Source organism: Cyclospora cayetanensis, unplaced genomic scaffold, assembly GCF_002999335.1.
Source record: "Cyclospora cayetanensis isolate NF1_C8 unplaced genomic scaffold, CcayRef3 CcayRef3_contig_26, whole genome shotgun sequence".
Taxonomy (NCBI): Eukaryota; Apicomplexa; class Conoidasida; order Eucoccidiorida; family Eimeriidae; genus Cyclospora; species Cyclospora cayetanensis.
Genome location: NW_020312214.1, coordinates 183014 through 208942, shown reverse-complemented (window position 1 = coordinate 208942; position 25929 = coordinate 183014). Strand labels below are relative to the sequence as shown.

The window sequence follows — 25929 nt, the reverse complement described above, 5'->3', positions numbered from 1 at the left end:
GTGTCTCGGTTTCGTAACAGCTCGATACACACGGATTTTTAAACATCGGAGCGTTTCCGTCTAGCTGCAACTGAGTATGGCCAATCTTAGAGATGCCATAAGGATGGGCCTAGCCGGATCAGCTATGCGTCAACATTCTGTATTGCACTAGTTATATTTGACTAAGAATTAGTGAAGACGCGACGAACTATATAGTCTGCTTGTATATCTTATCTATCGCAGAGTACTGCTAGCTGGATACAAGAAGGCTTAATATTGTGCGTGTGTGCGTGCTGTAGATGCTATGTCCAACTAAATGTGAACGCTCGGAGTGCATAAAGGGTGCAACCACGCACACCCAAGCTGCCCGCCTTGCTCCTGTTGGGGAATGTTGGATATGCGGGCAGGGGCCTGCTGGGATTCTCTCGTAAAAAACTAGCCATTTATTATCTTGTGCTGAATCTGAAGTGGAGGGTTTCCCAACGGAGACCTTGGCAGGAGCGTTGCAGGATATCTGTGGAAACGTATCCTGTAGCGGGAGAAGCTACAGTTGCGCACCTTCAAGAATGAGTTACGAGTTGATTACTTAGTTTAGTGTCACTATAACTTATTCGCTGCAGAGCAGCGCTACCTCAGCACAATATGAAGTAGCGTGTTTGTGTGGGCTAGATATTTTGTGCAACTATCTGTCTGTGAATGCTCGAAGTGTTTTTAGGGTGCAGCAACGTGCAGGCTCAGAAGTGGTGACCTTTTCCCATCTAGGGGCCCTGATGGGCGAGGGCAGGGGAAGGCGGAAGGGCCTATGGAAAAACACTCAATAACTGTGGAAGTTGGTAGTGGGTCTGTCCTTACGGCGGCCTTCGGTGGAATCATTCACAGGCATACATCAAGCTAAAAAGAGATCGTAGACCAGTAAAAATTTCCAATACAAAAGACTGTCATCCTGGGAATCGAATTGATGGTGCAGATGGGTGTAGCCCCTACACCACATACCGAGACACGGAAGCAAACGCAGGTGCCGCGCCGCACTTTCCAGGAATTCACGACGGACAGAAAGGCATGGACGTGTGTAGAATGCTGTGGGTGTGTGGAGGACAGCCATGGTGTAATTATGCATTAAGGCTTCCGTGCAGTCTACAGAGGGCCCACTTATCTGACAAACGAACTCGGCATAGAGATCCCGCTTTTTAGCCTTCACAGGTGCTTGGTACCTCCTTGCCTCCCCCTTCCCCCCTTTCTGTCTGCATGTCGCTCTGTCTGTGCGTGCGTATACCTCGCAAAGCATCGTGCATTCCTTTAGAATGCCGCAGTTTTGCGGTTTAGGGAAAAGCGCCGTTTCATTGTTTTTCTGTAAGGGCCTTGGCGCGAAACTAGCGCAATTTAAGCACATAAAGTGGAAGCGTGTGCAATTGTGGCCGTGCGCACACCAAGTTAAATACAGAGGTACGTGTGAGGTGTGTCTATCTACGACTAGAGGGATGGAAGCCGCCCGCACAGTCAGTCAGGCAGCGGTGAGTTTGGAGTACTGGGGGGGTTGGATGATTTTCCGAACTACGGCAAAGAGATGGGGTGGCAGCCAAGAGGCCAGTGTGATGACTGACACCTTCAACCAGAAGGCATGGGTCATCACGAACTGAACGCATACCAACGGACAAGCACGCAAAGCGATGATCTTGATGCACAAGGGGAAAGCATGCATGCAGGGAAGGCACGCACAAGCAAAGGAGAGGGTGCCACGTGGGAGAATCGGCGGCGAGAAGGAGACACAGGGGCTCACGGTAATGTCAAAATAACTGCGCAGGATGAACATCGAGAAGATGTAGATCGTCACAGTGCAAATTTCAGACGAAACCATCAGGGGGTGCCTGTGAAGTGCAAGCAGAAGTATACATACATACATACTTAGATACTTCCAAACAGGCACAGAGACGCACACATTCGTATTTGCAGGAGCACCCACTATGTGGTGTAGCCCCTCGCCTCCGCTGCCATTGCCATTGCCGCACCAGCACTCGCAGAAGCATCAGCAGCCGCTGCAGAAGAGGCAGTGAAAACTAGATATTACTGCAGGCTGCCGAGGCACACAGCCACTTCCCGAAGGGAGAAGAAGCAGCGCTGCCACAGCAGTAACACCAACCGCAGAGAGGTGGCAGCACGACGCATATGAGAACAGCAAGCGGCCGCACACCATGTCTGTATTTCGGAGGCAACGTTCAGCAGTTCCGCCAGCACAAGGGAAGTGAAAGTGATGGCAACGATGTTTGTGAGGCTCTGCTCGAAAAGGAGGATCGCCCCCAGCATCACGACAGCGCCCTGAAGCCACAGCGACAGCGGTACCAAAGAGCTTTTGAGTAGATTGAGGGGAGGGGGTCCAGCGCCCACTGTACGCGGCGGCCACACAGAACGAGACGCAGAAACAAAGACGCACTGCTGAACAAACCAGATGAGGAGTGGAGGGGTGCGGCTGCGCAGCGCAGAGTGAGCGGGCAAATTGGCAACGAACGGCCGAGAAGGCAGCAAGGGAAGAAGAAACATCAGCAGCAGCGAGTAGCGGTAGGAGAGCAACCATGAGCTTTCAAAAGAGCACCCAGCCGTAGGCACACGGGAAGAGACACGACCTCCAGACGGCTGCTTTCCTCAGCTGCATCGTGGATTTGCAGCCGCAGCAAAGGGAGGGCTACTCTTCAAGCGTGGAAAGACAGACAGCAGCGTCAGCGGCTTATGAGGCACCTGGTATACGGAGCGCCACACCCATCCAAAGAAGCTCTTGATGGACAAGGCTCGACCGTTCCGCAGTGTCTGATACAACTCCGGGAACATAAAGACCACTTTTTCTGGGAGCTCTACGTCCAGCACGAGAGACAGCACAGGGGCCGTTGTGTAGTATGTCGCGTAGCCCACTTGCAACCAGCCCTGCAAAGAGGCGACACAGGGAAAAGCCTCTCCGCCTCCAACGGTTACAAGCGCGTGAACCACACGGACAGACACTGAGGAGGTGCACGGGCATCAATTGACGCGTTGCAAGAGGCCCAAGGAGGTGCGAATGCAAAGAGAACAGAGTATATATATGTTTACATACATGTGTCCATACATACATATACATGCATGGACACATGCACATACCAATATACATCGAGACAGACAGACAGAGAGAGAGCGTGAGACACAGGAATACGCCAAAAGCAGGAGAGATTTAAAGAGGCATTCGGGAGGCCGCCTATGGTGTGGTGCACAAAGGTCACACACACACACACACACACACACACACACACACACACACACACACACACACACACACGAGAGAGACAGACAGGCAGACAGAGAGACGCCAGGCGAGGGACAAGGGTAACGCTATGGCATCTGTACCTGGAAGATGGCGAGAGGGATGAAGTAAAAGACTGCGGAGAAGATCACTTGAATGACTGCTATGATGAGGCCCCTGTGGACGACGAATTGCGCAAGTTTGGCGCTTCGTTGGTAGCTGTTTCGCCCATGCCAGAGCAGCAGGCGCCGTAGATGACTGAATTGTGATAAGGAAAAGTCTGCTGCTAGAGAGGCTTGCCGGCCCTCTTTTCCCTCCAATCCGACTCCGACGTCCTGCGCAAAAGGCCACCCCCCGCAAACGAAGGAAAGCACATGCGGGGAGTTCAGGCTTAGACGGCAGAAAACGGGGAAAGGGAGATTTCAAGAACTCCGCGCGAGCACTTGGCGATCCAGAGTGTTTAATTCGCTACTACTTAGCCGGGGAAGCGCTTCGGAGCCAAGAGACTCGCTGAAGGCCGCCCTCCTTGGGAGAGGCAGCTCGCAAGGCGCAGGCTGCTAAGCCCGTGGAGACAGCGGCAGCGGCGAAGCGCGGGCAAGGGCAATGGAAACGCGTGCTAGCGACTCAACTGACCGCTGCCTGAATCATCGAGACGTCGTTTCCCCCATCGCCTACGGCACAAGTGCGTCGGCCCGTGTACTGCTTCAGCAGCGCCGTTACTGCGGCCTTTTGCGTGGGGGAGCAGCGGCAGCAGACCACTGCCGGAGCCTGGCAGGCGGTAAGAATGAAGTATTTTGGAAAGTGACAGAGGAAGAGAGACAGCACACGGCCGTCAACTACCAGAACCGACTCGCTAGGACCCATGCTGAAGCGCTCTAACGCCTCCTGAGCCTGAGGAGGAAGGCGCGCGCATGCAGCAGGCAAAACGGGCAGCTCCTTTTACGCGGCCTCCCGTGCACGCAGCTGGCACTCCGTCCACGGAGAGAGAGACACCCGACAGGCCTTAAGGCTCCCAGGCGAAATGCAAATGCGCGTGGCTTCCAACGGGAGGCGCGAAGGCGCGCCGCGTCCTCTCTCCTCGCCTCCCCCAGACGCTACCCCTCCCTCTCCCCGCACAGGATTCGGGGAGAACTCGCTGCTTTTTGAGGCAGGAAACAAGCAGGGTTGTGTGTGTGTGTGTCTGCATTTATGTGTGTCTGTATTTATGTGTGTATGTGTGTATGTCTGTGTGCGTGTGTCTGTGTGTGTGTGTGTGTGTGTGTATGTGTGTATGTATTTATGTGTGTCTGTGTGTGTGTTTGTCTGTGTGTCTGTCTGTGTACATGTGTATAATATATATATATATATATAGCTGCGGGGCCTGGCCGGTGGAAACCGTATTGGGCTTTTCTCCGCAAGCGATGACTTTTTGCAAGACGAGCAGCACCCAGCAGCACGCGCCAGGAAAAAAAACACGGGGGCTCCCTACACCCTGAAGGCTCGCGCTGTGCAGCAGGCAGCAGCGGGCAGCAGGCAGCAACAGCAGGCAGCAGCAGCAGCAGCAACAGCATCTCTTCGGAAATTACCTGCCCAGGCGTCCTGATGGAAGCAGAAGAAAGAATGGTAAGGCTGTCGTGCCGCCCCTTCAGACCAGCGGAGGCGGCAATACACGTTGCCGTTTCAACTTTGTCTCCTGTAAGCATCCAGATCTTGATCCCTGCATGTCTAAGAGACTCGAGAGTCTCCGGCACGGCCTGCGTAGCACAGACGCAAAAAGCAGCATCCCCACACCACACCCCTGCGCATCCACCCCCCACCGTTTCCTTAAAGGTCACCACGCGCTCGCCCCCTCCAAGGCATCCCACCGCTCAGAGACCTCCACCCCCCATTGCCACACAAAAAGCGGCAGAAAGTGGCATCTCTGCTCGCAGACGCTCCACCCCAAGTCGCTCTCCCCCCAGAGGCTCCCGTAGCCGCCGCAACTGCATCTGCGCTAAACGGAAACGCCTCTCTCGTAGCAGAAAAAGCAGCAACCGACGTCCTGCAGCTTGTCTTCAACCCCCGTCAGCCCGAGGAGAAGAAGATCCTGCTCGAGCCGCTCGATTTCTCTGCGCACTCTCCGTTCGCGCTGCTGCATTTGACGTCGTGCCTCCTCGTATTTGGCCCTGAAGGCTTCCAGCTGGGAGGCCGTCAGTTCCTTATACGCAAACACCAACGTCCGCAAACCTGTTGACAAGAGACAGCAGCAACAGAAAAAAAGTGAAAGAGAGACGCAACGCAACAGCATGGGAAGGGTCAACACGCTAACAAATCCGCACAACAAGCACATACTCTCCCTCCTTCCTGCTGCTGCTGCGCTGATGCAAGAGAAGCACTCTCAGGTGCCAACTGCAGAGGTTATTATTTGCTCTCGGGAACTTCAGCACGTGGCAGTCTGTCTGTCTGCGTCTGCAGGATCGATGATCCTTGGAAAACCTCTCTATTGAATGCGTATATGCTCCGCGTCTCAGCGCGAAATTGCTCGTTCTCTCTGGCTCTAGCCATCTCCTAAAGGGTTGCGGCTTCCAACAGCAGCGTTACAGCGGGCACTCTGCCTGCCTCTACTGTTCGGTTCCTCCTGCGCCGCATTCTCCCTATCTATCTGCCTGCCTTCATTTTATCTGCAAAACATCACCTTGTCTGGCGAAGTTATCGCATTCTTCTGCGAGCCACTGAGAACCCTTGGGCCTTACAAGAGAGAGCATCACTGTCTCGGCCCCCTGAACGGAGACACCCCGAAAACATTCTCCCGTCAAACTTCCACACCGCTCTGCTTTTCCCAAGATCTCAACATGCCGCATATCCAAAGCACACCTCCTTACTCCCTCCATAACCCTCCATACAGCCAGAACCTCCCTGCCCTTTCGCCTCCCCACCTGCCCTCTGTCCCTCCGCATGCCCGCTTCCCCATGCGGAGCTCTCCCGCCTCCCCCCTTTCTCTCTCTCTCTCTGTGTGTGTGTGTATCCGTGTCTGTGTGTATGTATGTATGTATGTGTGTGTGTGTATGTATATATATATATATATATCTATGTGTGTGTGTGGCCTGCACGCGCGTGCTGTCCTCCTGTGTAAGCGCTCTCTCTGGCGCTAGGTTAGGCACCGCTGCACTACAGAGCTGCCTCTGGAGCGCAAAAAAGCCTGCTAAGCCGCTTCTGGAGCTGCCTCACCCCCAAGTAAAACGCTGATTCTCTCATGCATATCTACACGTGGATTTGGATGTCTGCGCGCTCTCTGGTATGAGGGGGACCCCTCGAAATTCCCGAGGGCCGCCTTTCGAAGGAAGACGTGTGAAACATCGTGCTTCCTAATACCTTGACATAGAAGAAGATACGTTGGGTGGCTTTGTCTTGAACAATTATGCCCATCCTCTTGAGCTCAGACGAAAACGGAAAGCAGTGCAGCACGGCGTACTCAAACACGACGCCGCATGGGCCCTAAGGAGCAGCACACGAGCGAAGATGTAGCAGCTCTTTGCTTGCATGCTGCTTGCCGCTGACTTATCAGATGCTCGCACGGAGGAGAAGAGAAGGCGAGGGAAGGAATAGAGAGAGCGGGAGAGAGAGAGAGAGGGGGAAAAAAACCCGCAAGTGTATGGCCAGCCACTAGCGTTCTAGTGAGGAACAGGCAGCGGTAGCAGCGGCACAAGCGCAACAGGGAAGCAGAAGGCGTTGTAGCACCTTGCCTTCTTGACTTGAAGGCAAGGTACAACAAGCGCAGCAGCAGGAAAGCACAGCTTGCAAGGCGCAGCTGCGATACAACAAGCAGGAGCGGCAGCAAGTGCGTAGCTAGCGGCACGCGCAGCGAGCAAGCACCTCAATTGTCATATTGTGTTCGTCTCTCTGCACGAGACGGAGCCCAACTTCGCTAGCGAATTGGACAAGGGCCACTTCATCCGGCGAGGCTGCTTGGAAGTGAAGCTGAAGCGCAAAGAAGTCAAGACACACACAGCCATAGGTGAGCGCGCAGTCGCTGCCGTAATCGCATGACGACACATTCCCACTGTGCCTTTGGCGGGAGGGGGCCGCAGAGAAATAGTCACCTTCGAGCTCGCGAAAAAGGCTGAAAGAAAGGAGGAGAAGGGGGGGAGAAGAGTAGAGAAGAAAGAAAGAAAGGAGGACAAAGGGGAGGGAGTAGAGAAGAAAGGAGGACAAGGGGGAGGGAGTAGAGAAGAAAGGAGGACGGGGGGGAAGCAGAGAAGAAAGAAAGGAGGATGGGGGGAGTAGAGTAGAGAAGAAAGAAAGGAGGACAGGGGGGGAGAAGAGAAGAAAGAAAGGAGGCAGCAGCGGCAGCGGAGGTGGTACACGTGCACCCTACACGTTTACGCGCACCATTACCAGCGGGCAAGTATTAAGTGCAGTACAGGAGTCGAAGGGGTCGCGCCAAAGAGCAGCAAAAGAAGAGCAACTTGCCTGCCCGTCTTCGGTGATGGGTGTGACGTTGTGACAGATGCTAAGGGCTTTAATGGCCTCTAGTGCCGCAGACTCGACTTCGCTGCGTCTGCTTCTCCTGCCGTAGGGAGCTCCTCCTCCAGAGGCACTCTCTTCTTGGCTTCGCGTCGAGCTGAGTAAGGCCTCCCCCCCTTCCCAATCCTCGCATCGGGGGGGAGAGCTGCAGTTGCACTGGTGCGTGACACACTGCTGCAGCTGCTGCAGGCCGTCGTCTGCGAAGAGAGCTCTGCCAATGTGAAGCTTTTTGAAGTGCATTTCGTTCTGCGTCAGTGTGCCGGTTTTGTCGGAAAGCAGGTAGTGAACGCGGCCAAGCTCCTCTGGCAAGGTAGACGTTCGCACCAGCTGCAAGCGCAGCGGGAGGCAAGCGCAGCAGCAGCGTGTCGGCGTTTAAGGAGGGCCTTACGACTATCGTGAGGCGTGAGCAGGTCTGTTGAGAAGGAGGAAGCGGCGCACAGTGTGTCCAGGTTGCTCGCGGAGGAACGAAGAAAAAAGAAAGAAACAGACCGACATCGCATCCTCAGCCACCCTTCCCAATTACGCAGAAGAGACAACGAAAACGAGGGGCGAGCAAAACGACAACACCGCAGGAAAGCAGAAAAAGCCCAAAGACGAAAACGGAGCACGCGGACGAAGAGAGCCGCATTTCTGAGGCATGACTGACGGCTCCTTTCATGCGCTTGTCCCTCATCACATTCAAGCTGTGGATCGTCTTGGCGATGATGAGGTTCACTTGCAGGCTGATCGGAATTATCGAGGAAAGCAGGAGGATGAAGCGGCAGAAATACACCACCCAGATGCCTTCCAGACCGCGCAACGCCACCAACGCCAGCGCCAAGAGACACAAGAGCCCAAAGAGAACCTTCGCCATGAGATTAACCTCCAAGTCAAAAAGCCCAACCTTCGTCGAAGCTTGCGAAGCGTTCATGCTTGCGCGTGTCTCCTAAAAGGGCCCCACACAAATTTTGGAGGAGCCGCACACCCCCCACAGCACAGGAAGAGAGCCGCAGAATGAGGTGCAGAAGGGCAGGGATGCAAAAAAACAGTCGGAGGAGGTTCTAGCAGAACATAGTTCTAGCCCAGAAAGGCCGTCACACACACACATTCACATACAAACACACCCAAACACACCCAAACAGCTCTCACGCTGCCACTATCGCAGCAGACAACAGCTAATACACGCGCGCGCTACGACAATCAGCAGCAGATTCGGCCCCCCACACGCATGCACACACGCAGTGCACATGCACCATCACCACCAGCCGCACGTGTATGCACGCATGCACGCATGCACGCTATACACGCATCACCACCATCACCATCACCCGCAAGAACGTGGTTTGAAAGCCCCACTCTGCCTGTGTAGATCGCCAGACCAAATACCGTTCCTGAAGCCACTACAGTATTTGCCCATAGCACATTATCCAAGCCTAGCGGCTCAACATGCGCGGCGTTGCAGTGGCCTCGTGCGATGTTCACCTGCGGTAGCCACGCCAGCAACAACGCACAAAGGGAGGAGGTGTCGATCAGCCCCTCCCGCAGCTGAACGTCTGTTCTCGCAGGCGAGAGCAACAGCGTAAGCAGAGACACGGAAGACGTCGGGAAAAAAGCAAACGAAAAATGAAAGCACTCGAAAAAACACACTGACCACTGTGTCACCGGCGGGAGGAAGTGCTGCTGCTGCTGCCAGTCCCGCTGCTGCAGATGAGCGTCTGCTGCTAGAAAGATTTTCTTCCTCCTCCTGCGGCTGCGGCTGCAAGAGAGAGCCTGAAACAGCGCACTTCTGCGCCTCAGAGGAGGCTGCTGCAGGTACTTTGGCTACAGCAACAGCAGCAGCAGCAGCGGCAGAACTCGCACTGCTGCCGCCAGTATTGCTGCTGCTGCTGCTGGACGCGTTTGTGTCATAGAGAGAAAAGCGACCCGTAAACTCGTATATATCCTGACGTGGAGCCTCCACCAGCACTTGCGCGTCCAGCGAGACGATCTGCTCGGGGCCGCTGAGGTGCTGAGTTGCGTGCACTGCACGCCTGCAGAAAAATCGAAAAAGTGCAGCAGTGTCAAAAGCCCATCCCCTCAGAGGGCTGTAAGCGGCACACCAAAAGCCTAACAAAGAAAGATTACAGGTCGAAAACCAAGTATCTATGGCCGTAGAAAATTGCAGCTCTCCGGATGAACGGGAGAGGGAGACAGAGAGAGACAGACAGAAAAAAGACAGACAGACAGACAAAAGACAGAAAAAAGACAGACCGACAAAAGACAGAGAGACAAAAGACAGACCGACAAAAGACAGAGAGAAGGAAAGAAAGTAAACCGTTCGAAAGCATATGTGGCCAAGGATGTCAAGGAGAAATCTACAGACAGACACAAAGGCAACGAGAGCAACACCCCTCGACGCGAACGCCGCAACTAGGAATTGCAGCAGAAACCCCCCTGTTTGACCTGAGCTTCCAGTCCGTTTCGCCATCTAATTGGTCTGTCCGAATAAAGCAGCTGCCGCTTTTTTCTGTTGTCTTGAGAAACACCAAGTCTGCGGGAACTCGTTGGTTCGCCCCCACCTGAATCACCTGGCCGACGCGGATGTTGCATGCACTCACGGGTTCAAACCCTGAGCAAAAGGACACCTCGTTTTTGCGACAAAACGGTGAGCAAAGGCAAGAAGCCAGTCTCCTGTCCGCGTATCTCGACGCCCTTTCGCTAGGCTGCCCCTGCCACGAGCAAGAGCGAGCGAGCGAGTTACGGCATGCTACAGGCGTCTAAATCACGGGAGGGTGTTGTACGGGTAGCTAGCAGCAGTTCAGCAGCGAGGAGAAAAAAGGCCAGCAAATAAGGACGAAAGAGGCTGGCAGCACCTGTGGGTAGGAGGCGCGCATACTGTTGCTCGTTGAGCTCCTTGTCTCGGATATACCTGCGCCCGCATCGAACCAGAGGCTTTTTCGAGGGAAAATTATTCGCGGGAGAAAAGGCAACGAGATGCCAATGAGCAGCTCCGAGAATTTGAGGGCAAAGGATACACAGAACAGGGGGTGCAAGGCTTGACTGTGAGGAGTACCCCTATCGCCCCTACAGTCTGCAGGGATGGGGTAAGCGGGCTGCATTGCCGTTTGTCCTCGCTGCTTCTGTGTTGTTGAAAGCGGTGCTGTCGCTGCTCCCGCCGTCTTAGCGGCAGCAGCTACCTGATGAACAGATTATTATTATGCTCCGCCTTAGGCTCACCGTTTAATATCATCATATGCCTCCTTGGCTAGCGTGGCGAGCAACACAAACGCCAACGGCGCTAAGTACGTGAACAGAGGACCCACCTAAAGCCACAGACATGACATGCAAAACAGCGGCGCGTGAACGCTCCTGCAGAGATATATAAACAATAGAAACAGGAAGCATCTAAGCAACAGGAGTTGCATCTGCATATAGTGCTGCTGCCGCTACTGCATCTGTACATTCTGCATATAGTGGCGCTGTTTGCCATTGTATCTGTATCTACTGTTGCTGCTGTTGTATCTGCATATATTGCTGCTGCTGCCATTGTATCTGTATCTACTGTTGCTGCTATTGTATCTGCGTACATTGCTGCTGCCGCTGCTGTATCTGTATATTCTGCATACAGTGCTGCTGCTGCTATTTTGTCTGTATCTGCGTAGACTGGTGCTGCTGCTATTGTATCTGTATATACCGCTGCTGCTATTGTATCTGTATCTACTGTTGCTGCTATTGTATCTGTATCTACTGTTGCTGCTATTGTATCTGTATATACTGCTGCTGTTATTGTATCTGTATCTGCATATTGTGCCGCTGCTGCTATTGTGTGTGTATCGGCGTAGACTGGTGCTGCCAGCAAAGCAGGTGTTTGGGAAGCGTGGAACCTGGAGGATTGGAACTAGTTGAGCCAAAGCCACGATGAGGTAGAAGAGGTTGAAAAAGAATCTGCAAAAGCACAAGAACACCCGCAGGAATAACGGAAGCAGCTGCTAGAAAAAGGCAGCAACCCTGTAAGACAGAGACTCCCACTGCGGTTCGAATGAAACCTTCTACCCCCTCGGCGGAGCATGTGCGAAGCAGAGGCAATGAGGATCTAAGGCCGTTGCCAGCTCGCAACTGCTGCTCTTTTGCTGCTGCTCCTCCTCCTCTGCAGCAGCAGTGCGCGTTCCTCACCTGAATTGCTGGAAGAGGACGACTGGGAGAAACGTGAAGAGCGAATACTTTGTGTTTTTAATGGCATTACTTGCTGCACGCACCACCCCGAGACACCCTTCCAGTCCGCAAGGGGAGGCTTGTGCGTATTTCGCAGCAATGCACGAGAGCCCTGCCTGCCTCGAAGCAGGGGCAGAACAGGCTGAGGCTGCAAACGTAAGACGTGAGTATATTGTGTTTTAGGGGGAGCTGCAGAGCCCATGCACGACTGTCGGGAAGGAGGCAGCGGCGCGAGAAGGAGCTGCACAGAACAGCAAGAGGCACACAATGCAAAGCAAAAAAGAGCCAAGGCAAAATGCCAAACGCAAAAAACACTTACTGAAATGAGTTGGAGCTGTTTGCCCAGAGAGGTGAATGAGGCGCTCCCGGTATGCGGGCTTCACGCCACAGAGACGCCGCAACAAGAGTGCACACATGCGCTGCAGGCAATTGCCGTCCTAAATCAGAGAAGAGTAGATACACACACACATGCATACATGAGGGAAAGCAGCCTGTGCGGCTTCCCCCCTAACGCTACTGCCCTAGAACCCTTCCCCCTCTCCCCAGCTGCAGTTTGTGCTGCAGCTCGAGCTGCTCTGCTGCCTTGAAAACAAACACCGAAAAATCCTTTGGCGGAAACGCAGATGGAGCCAGAGATGACCCCTCCGGCCGCTCTCTTTTCACTGTCGGGTTATTCCAGAAACACACTCAACACTTTAATCCGGTCGGTGTGAAAGTGTGATTCTCGAAGGCATGCATGCATGTTGAACACCCCCACCCCTCTCACCCTACCCTCCCCCTACCCCTCTCACCCTCCCCTCCCCCCACCCCTCTCACCCTACCCTCCCCCCTGCCCACCACCCCCTCCATACACACAGAGGCACGCATGCATGCATGCATGCATACATACAGAGGCCTACCCGTCCCGCCTCCACCCACACACGCACACGCACCTCAGGACAGCAACCGCCACCCCTTCTCAGTAGGGGGGCCTCCTCCGTTGTTTCATACTCCGCATGGGAAAGATCGCGTACTGGCTGCATCATCTTTGCGCGGGCTTCTCCACAGGCTTCCTGCTGACGTTCCTGCCGAAGAAACCGAGTGCTCGCGCAACACAAGAAGCGTCTTGGGGGGCCCCTAGCGGTAAGGGGCCCCCTCAAGGGCGTCTCTGGAAGAGGACTTCGCGCAGGGGATGCCGGATATGCCCCTTGTCGCCACAGGAGCAGCAGCAAGGGCTGCTTGCGCTTTTTCGCAGGGTAGGCCTGCAAGGAGGCAGCAGCCAGACGCACGTGAGGAAATCCCACGGTGAGAGCAGTGGTTGCTGCCGAAGCGAATGTTTTAGCCGAGCCTGCTGGTGATGCGGGATCAGCTACTGCCTCAGCAAGAAAGCGTTCGGGAAGCACCGGCAACGGGGCGCACCTGTAAGATATACTGCCACCGCCAGCTTTCTATGTCTTTTTCTAATTCGCAGTCCCCCCAACAACGCAGGAGCCGCGCAGTCACCGAGGCTCGCAGGCAGCTGAAGGCCGCTGCATGCGACGGCTATCCAGACGGGACGGATGCAGGAAAGTTTTAAACCCTAAACGCTCGTGCTGCTCCGCGTATTTTGAGTAATTTGGGTCTCAACTGCGTAGTAGGTGCTTCTAGCTGGGAGGTTTTGTCGTGTGTACTGCCGTGCGTGGCTACCCCAGCCGGCAGGGGGGGCCCTGGTGTGGGCGGGTGTTGGCACTTCCGGGATAGGGGGCCCCGCAAAGGGCCCCTGTAAGGGGCCCTTTGCGGCGTGGTGAGCGCAGTTGCCAAAATCATGTTTTTCTTTCAGGGTATGTCACCGTGCTTTCATCTCCACCTGCCATCTCAAGGGGGGGTGGCCCCTCTAACCCCTTAATGCAGCGGCTCAGCCATCACCTTACCTCTTGAGAAAGAGTTCCTGCACGCAGAGGGCGTCGCTAACTCGGTAATGACGATGAGACGGTGCAGCCTGAGAATGGTATCCCCTTCAGGTCCTCAGAGGAATGTCTTCGTGTATCTTGTTGCATGGGGCCCTACCTGTGGGTCGCTTGTGGACACAGAGCACCTGGGCCTAGGGGGTCGTAACAAGCCACAAACCAACCTATTAAAACTACCTAGTTTGGTAAAAAGCTGCTCAAGTTTGTCTGCTTGCATCGGGTATCCGTATATCCTACATGTTGGCTGGCTAAAAGAGCACGCTCCGCCACTTCCCACTACGCCAGTTGTAACGAGGAACACTTTGTAAATCTGTTTTGTGGGCTCTAGAAGCGTCCCTATGGCATGCACATAGATGAAGAGTCCCCCATTGGTCGTATGCTTAAGGGTGAGCAAAAGGCCAGGGTTCATTTTATTCCGCACGCTTGCTGTAACACTAACTAAAGCCAGCCCTGCTGCGCCAACCGTTTGGGAATGCTTTTCGCTTCACGTGTAGGGACTGCGTAGATACACTTGGTGGACCCCGTGTTAAAGCTGTATTGACTAATTAGAGCGAGGGCCAACTTGTACATGAAGATAGAACAAAATGAGCTCTCTGGTTAGAGTTACGCTCCCTCTGGCCTTGCGCCAGTAGCTTCTGCTCTGGGGTCCTCACGCAGCTTATGCAAACTCCTTCGTCCGGAAGTGCCTAACTTTCTCCCTTCCTTCCTCTCCCAGTAGGACTGGCGCCTCTGGTCAGCTGCAACTATCGGCAAAGCTCGGTTGGAGGAGGCGCACCAGCGTACTGGGTGCAGAATGAACACCCGTTGGGAATCGACCGAGAGGAGCATGACAGCAGCAATTCTGCTGATGTTGCCTGCCGCTTGTTTCACTCAGATTTCAGCAAATCTCCCCCGTTCGAACCTGCGTGCGAGTGCTTCCTCTAAGAGCACTGTATTTGCGCTGCCTCAGCAGCATCATGACTTCCTACACTACGCGCTCTGATCGCCGCGTAATTGGACGAACAATTTTGAGCAGAATGTCGCAAACAATGACCCACTGGGAGCTGTCCCTCCCCATCTGCGCCACGCACACCGACGACGCCAAACAGCGGGGGGAGTCATTTCTCGCGGTATTCCTAGGCAGTGAGCCCTTCTACAGGAGGGCCTCCTACTGAGAGTGCCTCCACCTTTAAAGTGCTTCCTGGAGACAACAGTGGACGCTTCCTGAAGGAGTTGCCTCTGCGTACCCCACGGGCTGCATAGGGGCCCGAAGTGGGGGGATGTTAGGTGGCTGCAGGAAGGCTTCTGGGGCCGTTGCCTCGGTGCATGCAGCAATGTGTGCGACGCATGGGGAGCCCCCCAAGCGCCTCCGTTTCTTCTCGCTGCAAAGACCCTACGCTCTGTGACTAGTCTATCTGTTTTTTAAACAAAAGTCAGAATACGATTCCCGCAGTTGGCACACAGGCGAACAGCTAGTGCCCCTTTTGCTGCTCCACCTGCTGCTTCTGGTGCTGCAGGCGCCGCGCCGTGACGGCCAGCAGGGGGCCCCCCGTGAGTAGCAGGGCTGCAGGCTCGTGCTCTGGGGGGGCCTCGCTCTCGCAGAAAATCAGGTTCTCCTCGTGGTTTTCTGCAGCACTCGCCTTGTTACTGGTGCAGCTGCCTTGGCTACTGCTGGTACGTGTTTCGTACGAGGAGACAAGGAGAGCCTCTACCTCATCCGCGCACTGGGCATTAAAAGCAATCGCAAGGAGACAACGCTTATCTCGAAGGGCCACCTCCTGCCTCCAAGTTGACACTGCCGCTGCCGTACTTTCGCACTCCCTACAGAGAACCTCCTTCCCCAACGCGACGGACCCTACAGCTGGCGCGGCTGCCGCTGCGGAGGAGACGCTCCCCTCCAAAGCGTCTGACATGGAGGCCCCATGGCTCGAGACGCTAAGGAACCGTCCCCCCCCCGCAAGCCAAGAAGCCCCCTCCTCCCGATAGACTCCTGACGCCGCACGAGCTGGTGCAACCCCTGCGCTGCTGAGGGGCCCCACGGAGGCCCCCCCTCTGACCTGGCCTCGTCGTAACACTGCACCCGAGCTCTTCACCGAGGCAGTTTTTTCAGACTTTTTTTCTCCTTGAACACCCCAGGTGACACTACTCCCCGGCAAAAGTTCGTCCACGTCCCACTGCTGTGGATTTGCTCCGCAGGAAACGCCCTCTCGAGCACCCGAGAGAGCGCCAGCGGCAGCAGAAGCCGCTGTGGAGGCAGCAGCAGAAAGCGCAGCAGCAGCAGCACTAAGAACCCTGTGAGGGCCCCCAAGAGGCCCCTTTTCGCCCCCCACAAGCGTACCAGAAGCGGGATCCTGCTCCTGGTACGCCTGGAGGCTCTCTCTTAGGCTCCTGGAAGTGCATACATACGCACAAGCACACATGCACATATTTACACACATTGATGCATACGTGGATAGATCCATGTGACATACATACATAGATGCATACATACATACATAGATGCATACATACATACGTAGATCCATACATGCATACGTAGATCCATACATACATACGTAGATCCATACATGCATACGTAGATCCATACATGCATACATAGATCCATACATACATACATAGATCCATACATCCATACATAGATCCATACATACATACATAGATACATACATACATAGATCCATACATACATAGATAGATACATACAGAGAGCAAGAGAGATACGCACAGATATACATTCATGCAGGGCAGAACCTGCTAATTGCCTTTTGCCGCGATTCGTAGTGGCACTACCTTCCCTCTACCTCCCAAGGCTGGCCTCTAGAGGATCTTCCCGTGAAGGCCCCATGGAGGAGGCAGAAGGAGCGTCTCCCCTCCTACGGCAGGCTGGACTAGACTTTTCTCTCCACGAGAGACTACGTCTTTTATGCTTGAGCCTCTCTAACGACTCCGCTTGAGGACGCCTACTGACTGCCTGTCGACCTGTCTGCAAGACGTGTCCCCCTTCGGGGAGGAGCATCTGAAGGGGCCTCTTTAGAGAGGGGTGGGAAAAAAGGGAGAGAAGTGCCAATGTGAGATTTCCTGAGATGAGAGAAACACGGGGGCCCCTTTCTATGGAGGCAGGAGAGCCTTGTTCGCTACGAGCTCGTATACAGCTTACGGATGCGTGGCGTCGGTGAGTTCCCGCAGCTCCTCAGTGAGGCGCGTTGCCTCCTCCCGCAGAAATCTGACGGCTGCTCTGCGTTCCTGCACACACCGCGTGGCCGCATACAATGCAGATGAAGCGTCTTCTGAGCCTAAATCGATGGCATGGTGGGCTGCGCTTGGCGGCTTTTTGCTGAAACCGACCCTCCCTGTGGTGGAAGGGAGGGAGGAAGGGGGGCAGAAGAAGGGGACAGGCGGGCTAGCGCGTCGAGGGAAGAGAGCAGTCAGACACCTCCACGCTGGCTCGACGCGCTGGCTCGACGCGCTTGCTCTCTCGCGTGAGAGGCATGACGCTCAGCGGTCCAGCTTTCACCTCCGGAAACTACCCGAGGTGGTCTCGGCTGCGGCCAAGTGGAGAAGCCAAAACACGGCGTCAACAGCAGCAAGAGCAGGCGCAACAGCGAGAGGCCCTACCGCGCAGAAAGGACACGATTTTGGATCCACGAGGGTAGCCTGTTGCGCTACAGCGAAGGGCTGTACGGTGAACTTGTTGGAGGGAACTGAACCCCTTCTCCAGCCAGACACGAACCACCGTATTCCAAGGCCCCCCTCAGGAGTCAAGGAGGCGCTTCCCCGAGCGAAACTTCCAGCGCTCGTCCCCAGGTGCCCCTCGCTTAGAGAAGCCCCCAACCACGAGGCTGCGCCAGTCCATATATCCGACAGCGAGCGGCTTCCTGAATCGGCAGGGGTACCTCCGCTCGCCGTCCTCCGTTCTTGACGGTGCAGCACACTCCCTAAATAGCGCCGAGAGGGGCCCTCCATTGAGGATTGGAGGCTCGATGCCTCATCGGCGCTCTGCTGCATGTCAAGGGCCGATGCGCTGCCTGGCGGCTGGGAGGCGTCGAAAACGGGCGGAGCGACCCCAGAGAGCTACGAGGGACTCAGTGCGTGGGAGACACACAGTCTTCCAAAACAATAATGACCACAGAATCACCAGAGAATAAGACTCTCACTTCCCGGTCGCTAGATTACAACCCTAGACCGCAGAGGGGCTGTGGAGCAGTGCGGTGTCAGTCCTTGAAACCCTCTTCTTCCCGCCGCTCTTGCCACTTTCGAGCTCAAACAATTTTTAATGCGCACAGAAATACGCACAGAGAAAACAGCCGCACAGATCTAAGGCGGGGGGCCCTAGTACGCCCCCCTAGGTGTCGGCGCAGCCCTCGCCACGCTACGCGTGTCAGCGGCTTCCCTTGCATGTGGCGTGGCTGCGCAAGGGAACGCAATCGCTATTTGTTGCCTGTGCGCTACGCGTAGCCAAATTGCACTCTCGTGCGAAAGACATGCATTGGCGGTGGCCAAGATGCAGTCCGCGCACTCCCGGGGAAATACTCCAGGGGACCCCCCAATATCACATTGACTCCGGAGCAAATAGCATGGTAGTTCAAACTGTTCGAGACAATACACAGCCTCTTTGGGGGCTCAATGAGGGCCCCTTATTCGTCAAACCACGCCCCATAGCTGCAGAGTACGACGCGAACGAACCATGCTACAACGGCACGGGAGGCGGGCAACGCCACAACATTTGGGAACTTTCTGCTGAATGCATAAGTTGTATTTTGCCGAGATTTAGTAAGGGAATTACTAATGTGACTGTCTTCTAAAACATATTATTGCCCGCAAAGTACTTTCTAGATCTATTCCAGATGGCGCAATGGCGCGCGCGGGTGCGCTAGATGCTGTGTGCAACTAGAGGTGAACGTTCTTCCGACCACTGCGGAGATACAGCTATGCAACACCCAAGCCGGCCCTCTTCCCTCACGTCGGCAACTCTCAAGGGCGCGGCGAGAGGAAGGAGGGAGCACTTCTGAAAAAAACGATTTTAGTTGGTCCGTATTGAGTCTGGAGTAGAGAATCTCCTGACGGACATGTTACGTGAAGCTTTTCAGGAGCGGCATTACAGTCCAAATGGTCCCTGCAGGGCCCTAGTAGTGCCGTGAACCTTAGGATCTATTAGCACGGTATGCACCTGCTCTTTCAACTCGGCGAATGCCAGCGCCAGCAGAAGACACAGGGGGGAGGCACAGACGTACGCAGTAGCAAAAAAAGCAGGATCTAGAAGAGGCTCCTTGGCCGAGTCGAACCATGCCAGTACTAATCAGCCTCAGGTCTCACTGAGCGACAGGTCCAAACACAGTGCCCCATTGCGCCTCTCCTTCGAGCACAAGGCAATATGTATGCACATATGAAACATGTAGGTGGCAGTTCTAGCAGCACGCTGCTGCCTGCTCGTGTTGATGCGGCTGCTGCGCTGCAACGGCAACTGCTGATGATGCGTAGCGAGCACCTAATAACGCACTGCAGAAGTGTTACCCTAGAAGGACCTTGCCACGCAAGGGGGCCCAGCGATACTTCAATCCACTAGACAAGGCGCCCTGGCATCCACAGCAAGGTGTCTACTCAACAAAGAGGCGGATTCATGCTCGAAATCTTAAAAACGATGGCATGGTGGCATTGTCTCATGGACACACCACGTTGCTGTCAATTCCTCCTTACGCGTCCGCCTGTTTCCATTCGTCCAGCTGAGAAGACACCCAAGAATGAGAGAAAATCCGCTCAGCGGAGATCGCACAGCGACGCTCAGGCATCCGGGAAAATACACGGCATCAGCGATACGGAAAAAAAAGAATGAACAGGGCACACACACACTTTCACACACATTTTCACACACACTTTTACTCACACTTTCACACACACACACACAGCGGGAGCAAAAGCGAGGCGCCCCCAAGTAAAACGAGCAAGTCGAAGTTTTTATTATTTGGATGGCCTGACTTAATATGTGCGATACAGGGGCACACATACGTTGAGCTGCGGTTGTGATCTGGGCATTGCTAGAGCAGCAAGCTTCTCTAGCAGCTGCGGCATCGAGAGGCACTCCTGCTGTGTCGCATCTGCCCTGTCTCTGACTGTAATCGTCTTTGCCTTGGCTTCCGCCTCTCCGACCACCAACAGCAGATTCCACTGCTGCAGCTGCGCCTCGCGAATCTTCTTGTTAATCGTGTTGTTGCTCATGTCTATGCCCGCCTCGTACCCTACAAGCAAACAGCCGCCGGTGACATCCCCCCACCCAGGATGATGGTATAAGGTGTGTTGAAAAAAGTGGATGTAAAGAAGCCTGCCCGCCAGCGCTGGCGTCCTTCCTGTTTCCCAGACGCAGCAACCGCCCCCTTCCCCCGTGGCTCGCTCTGACTCCCCCAGCCACTATCCTTCTCGCTGTGAGCTCCTCAGTTGCACCCCGTTATACCCTGTGGCCTGGTGCGTTTCATACCTTGGAGCTGAAGCGCCTGAAGCACCTTTTCCGCATAGGCGTTGACTTTATCCGAGATAGGGAGAACGATGCACTGCCGGGGAGACAGCCAAAAGGGCAGCTTGCCTCCCGAGTGCTCCAAGAGCACCGCACACATTCGTTCAATGGAGCCTGACATCAAGTCACAGATGCGCAGGAAGAAGAGGCTTCTCAAACATACACATACCTCCGACACAACCAGCGGGGCCCGAGCGTCGTTCAGACGCGCCAATGAAAAGTGAGTGCGTGCAACTCTGCCTTGCAACTTGCACTGCGAGCCGACACCGCGAAGCACCAGCAATGCAAGTGATGGACGAAGGCTAAGAAGAGCAGTAGGCGTGTGTGGACGTCCGAGACGCATCGAAACCCCAGGAAGCAGCAACACGAGTGTCGGCATTTCTCCCGGGAAAGCAAAGCGGGGAACAATTCATCAAGAGACGCCGTCACCTTTAAGCGTGTAGGGAAGGGGCGGGGAGAGTGGCCAGCCAGGCCCTCCGTACGCGAGGCACAGCCACAGGAGGGCACAAAAAAAGCACAGGCGCGCAACCCTACGAACGCTACAGCGGAGAGTTTTCAGGCAGGTGTAGAACGTTGCTGTTTTTACCAAGGATGGCTCTGTGGACGATGACAGGCCTCGCCATGCCAGGCTTGAGCGCCCCCTCTGGCGATTGCTCGTGTGGGGTGTGCTGCATTCCGTTCGGCTGCTGGTCTGCTTCCGCTTCGGCGTGTTGCTTCTTGTGGCTCGCCGCAGCTGCTGCGGTTTCTTCCTGCGTCTTGTACTGCAAGTTGAATCGGATGGGAAGCTGGAAGTCCAGCTGGATGGTGCCGCATTGGTGGGGCCTCTTGAGCGCATCCCAGAGCTGGATGTCGATCTTCGGGCCGTAGAAGGCACCGTCTCCCGGATTGAGCTGCCAGGGACGGTTGAGCGACTCCAGCGCTTTCTGCAGCGCGTCTTCCGCCTGCTTCCAAGCCTCGACGCTGCCCATGGCTTTCTTGGGGCGAGTGGAGAGAAAGAGGGAGAAGGAGAAGCCGAATCGCTCGTACACGTAGAAAAGGAAGTCCAGGGCGGAAACGACTTCCGCCTCGATCTGATCCATCCTGCAGAAGATGTGCGCGTCGTCCTGCTGGAAGCGCCGCACGCGCGTCAGTCCCGAGAGGGAGCCGGAAACCTCGTTCCTGTGGAGCACGCCAAAGTCTGCGAGCCGAAGGGGCAGCTGTCTGTACGACGGCGCCAGGTGTTTGAACATGACGCAGTGCCCTGGGCAGTTCATGGGCTTAAGGCCCCACTCCTTTCCCTCAATTGTCATCAGAAACATGTTGTCTTTGTAATTCTCGTAGTGCCCGCTGGTCTTCCACAAGTCGCACGAGAAAATATTCGGCGTGATGACCTCCTTGAAACCCCGGATGCGGTACTCCTGCCTGATGAATTCAACCAACTTGTTGTACACCTTCGCGCCCTCCGGCAGCCAGAAGCACGAGCCCGGAGAGACGTTTGTGTCGAAGAAGAACAAGGACAAGTTCTGCCCCAGAAGGCGGTGATCGCGCTTCTTCGCCTCCTCCAGCAGCTCGAGGTACTCCTTCAACTGCTTCTTGTCGGGAAAAGAGACCCCGTACACGCGCTGCAGGCTGTCGTTGCCGCTGTTGCCGAGCCAGTACGCTGCGCTGTGCTTGTTGATCACAAAGGCCTTGCACAGCCCGGTAGAAGGCAGATGGGGCCCCCGACAGATATCCACAAGCGACCCGCACCTGTACACTGTTGTGCGACCCCCTTCCGGCACTTTGCTCGTGATCAGCGACACCTTGAAGGGGTTCTCCTGGAAGAGCTCGAGCGCTTCCTCCTTGCTGCAGACGAGGCGCTGAAACGGCTGATTCTCCGCCACAATACGCTGAGCCGCAGCCGTGAGCGGATCGTGATGAGACTCGCTGAGGCTGTGCGTGCCCATGTAGCAGTCATAGTAAAATCCAGGACGCAGTGCAGGTCCAACTGTCAGCAAGGCACCAAACTCCGTCTCTAACGCCTCACCTGTGGCACAAAATTCGACAGCACACGGAAGGCAGGCAAAAGGGATGGCCTCAAGCGCACGCAACAAGTGCATGCAAGGACGCAAGCACACAAGCGCTGGGCTCGCAAACTCGTGGATAACGCCACACGCACACACAAACACTCGCACACAAACGCATACCCAAACACACATACACATACACGCACAAACACACACACTGGCACACACACGCACAAACACTCGCACTCAAACACACATACACACCCACACACACACTCGCATGGGGGAAAGCGATCGCCTCAGGAGAAAAGAGTCATGTACACGGAGTAGGAGGCAGGGCACCGACGAAGGGGGGCACGGGAACAAGCCAGGAAAAGCAAGAAGTATATGCCGCAGCGAGAAGACGGGGAGGCGTGGCGGGTGTCGTAGAGCAGCGCAACGAGACGACACACTGCTGCCACCTATACACGCGCGCGAAGAAGACAGCAAACGACTTTGGAAAAAGGCCGATGCGGCAGCAGGTGCAGACCCCATGGCCAATGCGCATGCCTCTCACCAAGAATGTGAGCACTTGAATGCCAGAAGACGTGCTGCGCTTCAGGGGAGTCAAACTTCAGAAGCTGCAGCTTGCAGCTGCCTTCCAGAGGCCTCGTGACATCCCACAGCTGCCACGACTCTGCGGAGTCTTCCTGTGCGCAGCAACAGGCAGCTCCTTCTGCAGCCTCTTCATCTGCTTCGTCATCGGCCGCTGCCAAATGGGCAGAGGTGTCAGAGACTTCCGGTGCGTATGCCACCTGAGTGCCAAGAGAGACACACACAAGGCGATGTGGTGTAGAGAAGAGCGCGCGTATCGCGCAGGTGCACACTCCCTCGGGGCACTGCTGCCTGGTGCCTAGATCATCTGGCTTCCTGATTTGGAGCAGCTGACTTTGGCAATGATAGAGGCGTTGGCTAGCCCTTTGGAAATACTGGAGGCGATGTCTAGCGGGGTCGTCTCCCAGGCAAGACCTTCCTTTTTGCTGCCGTCTGGCAGCTCGACGGAGATCGGGGAGCGTGGATGAGCTGCAGCAGTCCATTTACAGCAGTACGTCGTTGAGTCCAGATATAATGTGGCTATAGGTAGATGCATATAGGAGGGTGCAAACGGCGACCTTCTGTACACTGGCCAGAGACTGAGTGCGTTTGCTGAAAGTGCAGAATGGAGCTTGGCAGGGGGGCAGGGGAAGGGGGGAAGAAGGAGCACAAGTGTTCTCCTGTGCGCGAGAGAGGGCCCCCCGCAGGCAGCTAAATACGCTGCGCAGGCGTACTGTCGCAAAAAGCAGCAGCAGCAGAGGAGGAGGACAGGGGAAAGCAGAGGAGGGAGTGCACTTGGCATACCTTTTAATTCTTCTTGTTGCTTAGCCATCAGCCTCTCGAAGACCTCGAGGCGCCGCTGAATGAAGGGGGCCCCCTTAGTGGGTGTGAAGGGGCCCCCAATGTGCCCGGTATGACCAAGGCTATGTGCAGTGCCGGCTTCTGCCCTGCGGCCAGGGACGGCTCCGCTTGCAGCTGCCGCCATCGTGAGGGTGCTATGAGTGGTGGGTCTTTTGGGAACGCTACTGCTGGTGCGAATGCAGCTTTTGCCACTATGTAAAAAGAGTCCGAGTGCCGGATCAGCCGCCAAACAAACAGAACGAGCGAGGAATGTGCCCCAGGGGCCACGAGGCATTTAACGCCTTGTCGAGGACTGCTGCTCACCGGGGCGGGAGGGAGGGGGGCCCTATACGGCTGCCGCTGCCGCTGCACGCAGACACCAGAAAATGGCCTACTTAGAAGATGAATGGCACTAAGAAGCTTACGGAGCACGAGCAGACACTGCGGCAACAACCGCAGGACGAGGCACAGGCAGCAGACAAGCACCAGCCGTCAGTCGCAGTGGGGCCGAACAGATCCCACGAGCGCGAGAGAGAGAGAGAGAGAGCGCACGTCGCTTACCGCAAAAAGAGACGAACTTTTGTAATTCCCTGTGCTGAATTCTTCGTGAATATTGAGTGGCTCATGATTTGGAGGGGAATGCGGAGAGGTAGGGCCAGGGACGGAGCTTGCGCCGGCGATACGGAAGCCTCGCACGCCAGGCTCTCCCTCCCACACAGGCCAGCCCCTAATGGACACAGTAGCTCCGGCCTTGTTTGGCTGACGGGCTGCTGACTCGGCTGTTGCGCTTCAATTCGCTTCGCATGCGGGATCCTTGAATACTCATCCCTAAAGAAATTACAGCAGGGACGTGTGGCCTCTTTTTTTAGGGCCACTATGGTTTTCGCAGTGCGTAGAGACACACCCACCCCCACCCACCACACCACAGGCCTCAAGCCCACCCTTTTTGGCTCTAGCATGCCAAACATGAGCAGCGACCAGAATGAATGACGCATGCATTTGCCGCTACGCATGACAAAGGGCTCTTCAATCCTGGAGGGGCAGCCGAGTGCCGTCCCGCTCGGCTGGAAGCCTCCGAAAGCGCTACCAGAAAGCTGTGGTAGCTAGCCATTTCGCCACGCAGAGGCGGCGGTCATCTCGACTGCGAACCGCTCGCCATGCGACTCGAAAAAGGCCTCTGGCCGGCTAATGACGGCTCAACGCGGGGGATCCAGTGCGGAGCATTGATAGGCACGTGCATGGAGAGCTCTTACGCAGGGAAATTGACGACTTTTGCAGCGGCAGGAGCTACACTTTGGCAGCTTCTTCCCCCACCAAATACAGGAATTACGAACTAATATAGAATTGCATCATCGTAGTGTAGCTGAGAAGAGTTATGTCGACATAAATGAGTCTGTGCCTACTACTCCTCCCTTGGTAGATATAGCGAGCCTCAAATGCTCACAAACTTAAATGCCTGATAAAACGTAAAGCAATCGTTACCAAGGTGGTAGTTCATTGGAAAGGCGGCTGACTGAATTTCGCGATCTCAGGCTGGTTCAAAAAGTCATCCTAGTCCAAAACTGGCGAGGCATTCATAGTCCTCCATCATGCATATTTCTTGAGCTATATTTCGTTCTAGCGATTGTAAGACTATAACCTGCACAGGCCGAGAATCAACGTGATAGGCGTGCGAGTAGATGCAATGCGCAAATGGTCGTGAAAAGCTAAGTGCTTACAGGGTGCAGCAAAGGGGCCCCTAGACATCTCCATCCCGTCAAGTTGGGATCTGAGCGACTCCGAGTGAGGGCAGGAAAATGCGGGGCCCTGATGGGTGAACACCAAGCAAAACTTCTTATCAGGTTTGTGTAGGAGTTGGGTATAATACACTGCTCCTCTACGGGGGAACCTAGAAGAGGGAGCGTTAAAAAGTCGCATCAGTAGAAATTTGCCAACGGGCCGTGAAGCATAGGTACCGCCTCGAACTCTACTTGGTGGTCCTTCAGCAGGCGTCTCGCTTCATACGTATAAGAACTGCTATTTAGACAACAGAGAAAGCTCTCTCTCCCCAGCGCGAGCCATAGTGTAGAGCCTCTGGGGTTTCAAACCCCTTTTTGTATCCATGCTGCCCCCACCCCCGCCGTTCTGAAGTAATCGCACCAGCTGCCAGCAATTTGCCGCGCACTCCTCTATTGGCAGCTCAGAGGCGCCGAAGGAGCACAGCAGAGTATCAAAGGCATGGACGGAGCC

At 55.2% G+C, this 25929-nt stretch overlaps 3 protein-coding genes across 3 annotated transcripts; all 3 read right to left on the bottom strand.

The window, feature by feature from the left end:
• Positions 1-1480: 1480 nt before the first annotated feature.
• Positions 1481-12918, bottom strand: LOC34621294 (probable phospholipid-transporting ATPase IIA). The gene is made up of 22 exons (XM_026338411.1): positions 12826-12918; positions 12213-12330; positions 11855-11927; positions 11566-11626; positions 10919-11004; positions 10555-10610; positions 10145-10310; positions 9354-9732; positions 9059-9184; positions 8370-8648; positions 7670-8050; positions 7073-7177; positions 6572-6694; positions 5895-5979; positions 5259-5446; positions 4807-4974; positions 3875-4132; positions 3346-3576; positions 2710-2892; positions 2168-2292; positions 1757-1844; positions 1481-1612 (listed from the first exon to the last, which is right to left on the bottom strand). The coding sequence occupies exons 1-22, from the start codon at positions 12916-12918 to the stop codon at positions 1481-1483; spliced, it is 3504 nt and encodes a 1167-aa protein (XP_026194196.1).
• A 2301-nt stretch (positions 12919-15219) lies between these two features.
• LOC34621956 lies at positions 15220-18280 on the bottom strand. Its single transcript, XM_026338436.1, has 5 exons — positions 18218-18280; positions 17413-17868; positions 16955-17040; positions 15467-16185; positions 15220-15386 (listed from the first exon to the last, which is right to left on the bottom strand). Exons 1-5 carry the CDS (start codon positions 18278-18280, stop codon positions 15220-15222), a joined length of 1491 nt encoding a protein of 496 aa, XP_026194221.1.
• Positions 18281-19487: 1207 nt separating this feature from the next.
• LOC34621957 (threonine--tRNA ligase, mitochondrial 1) lies at positions 19488-23845 on the bottom strand. The gene is made up of 7 exons (XM_026338451.1): positions 23665-23845; positions 23216-23349; positions 22844-23081; positions 20889-22307; positions 20267-20416; positions 19801-20030; positions 19488-19517 (listed from the first exon to the last, which is right to left on the bottom strand). The coding sequence occupies exons 1-7, from the start codon at positions 23843-23845 to the stop codon at positions 19488-19490; spliced, it is 2382 nt and encodes a 793-aa protein (XP_026194236.1).
• Positions 23846-25929: the final 2084 nt, after the last annotated feature.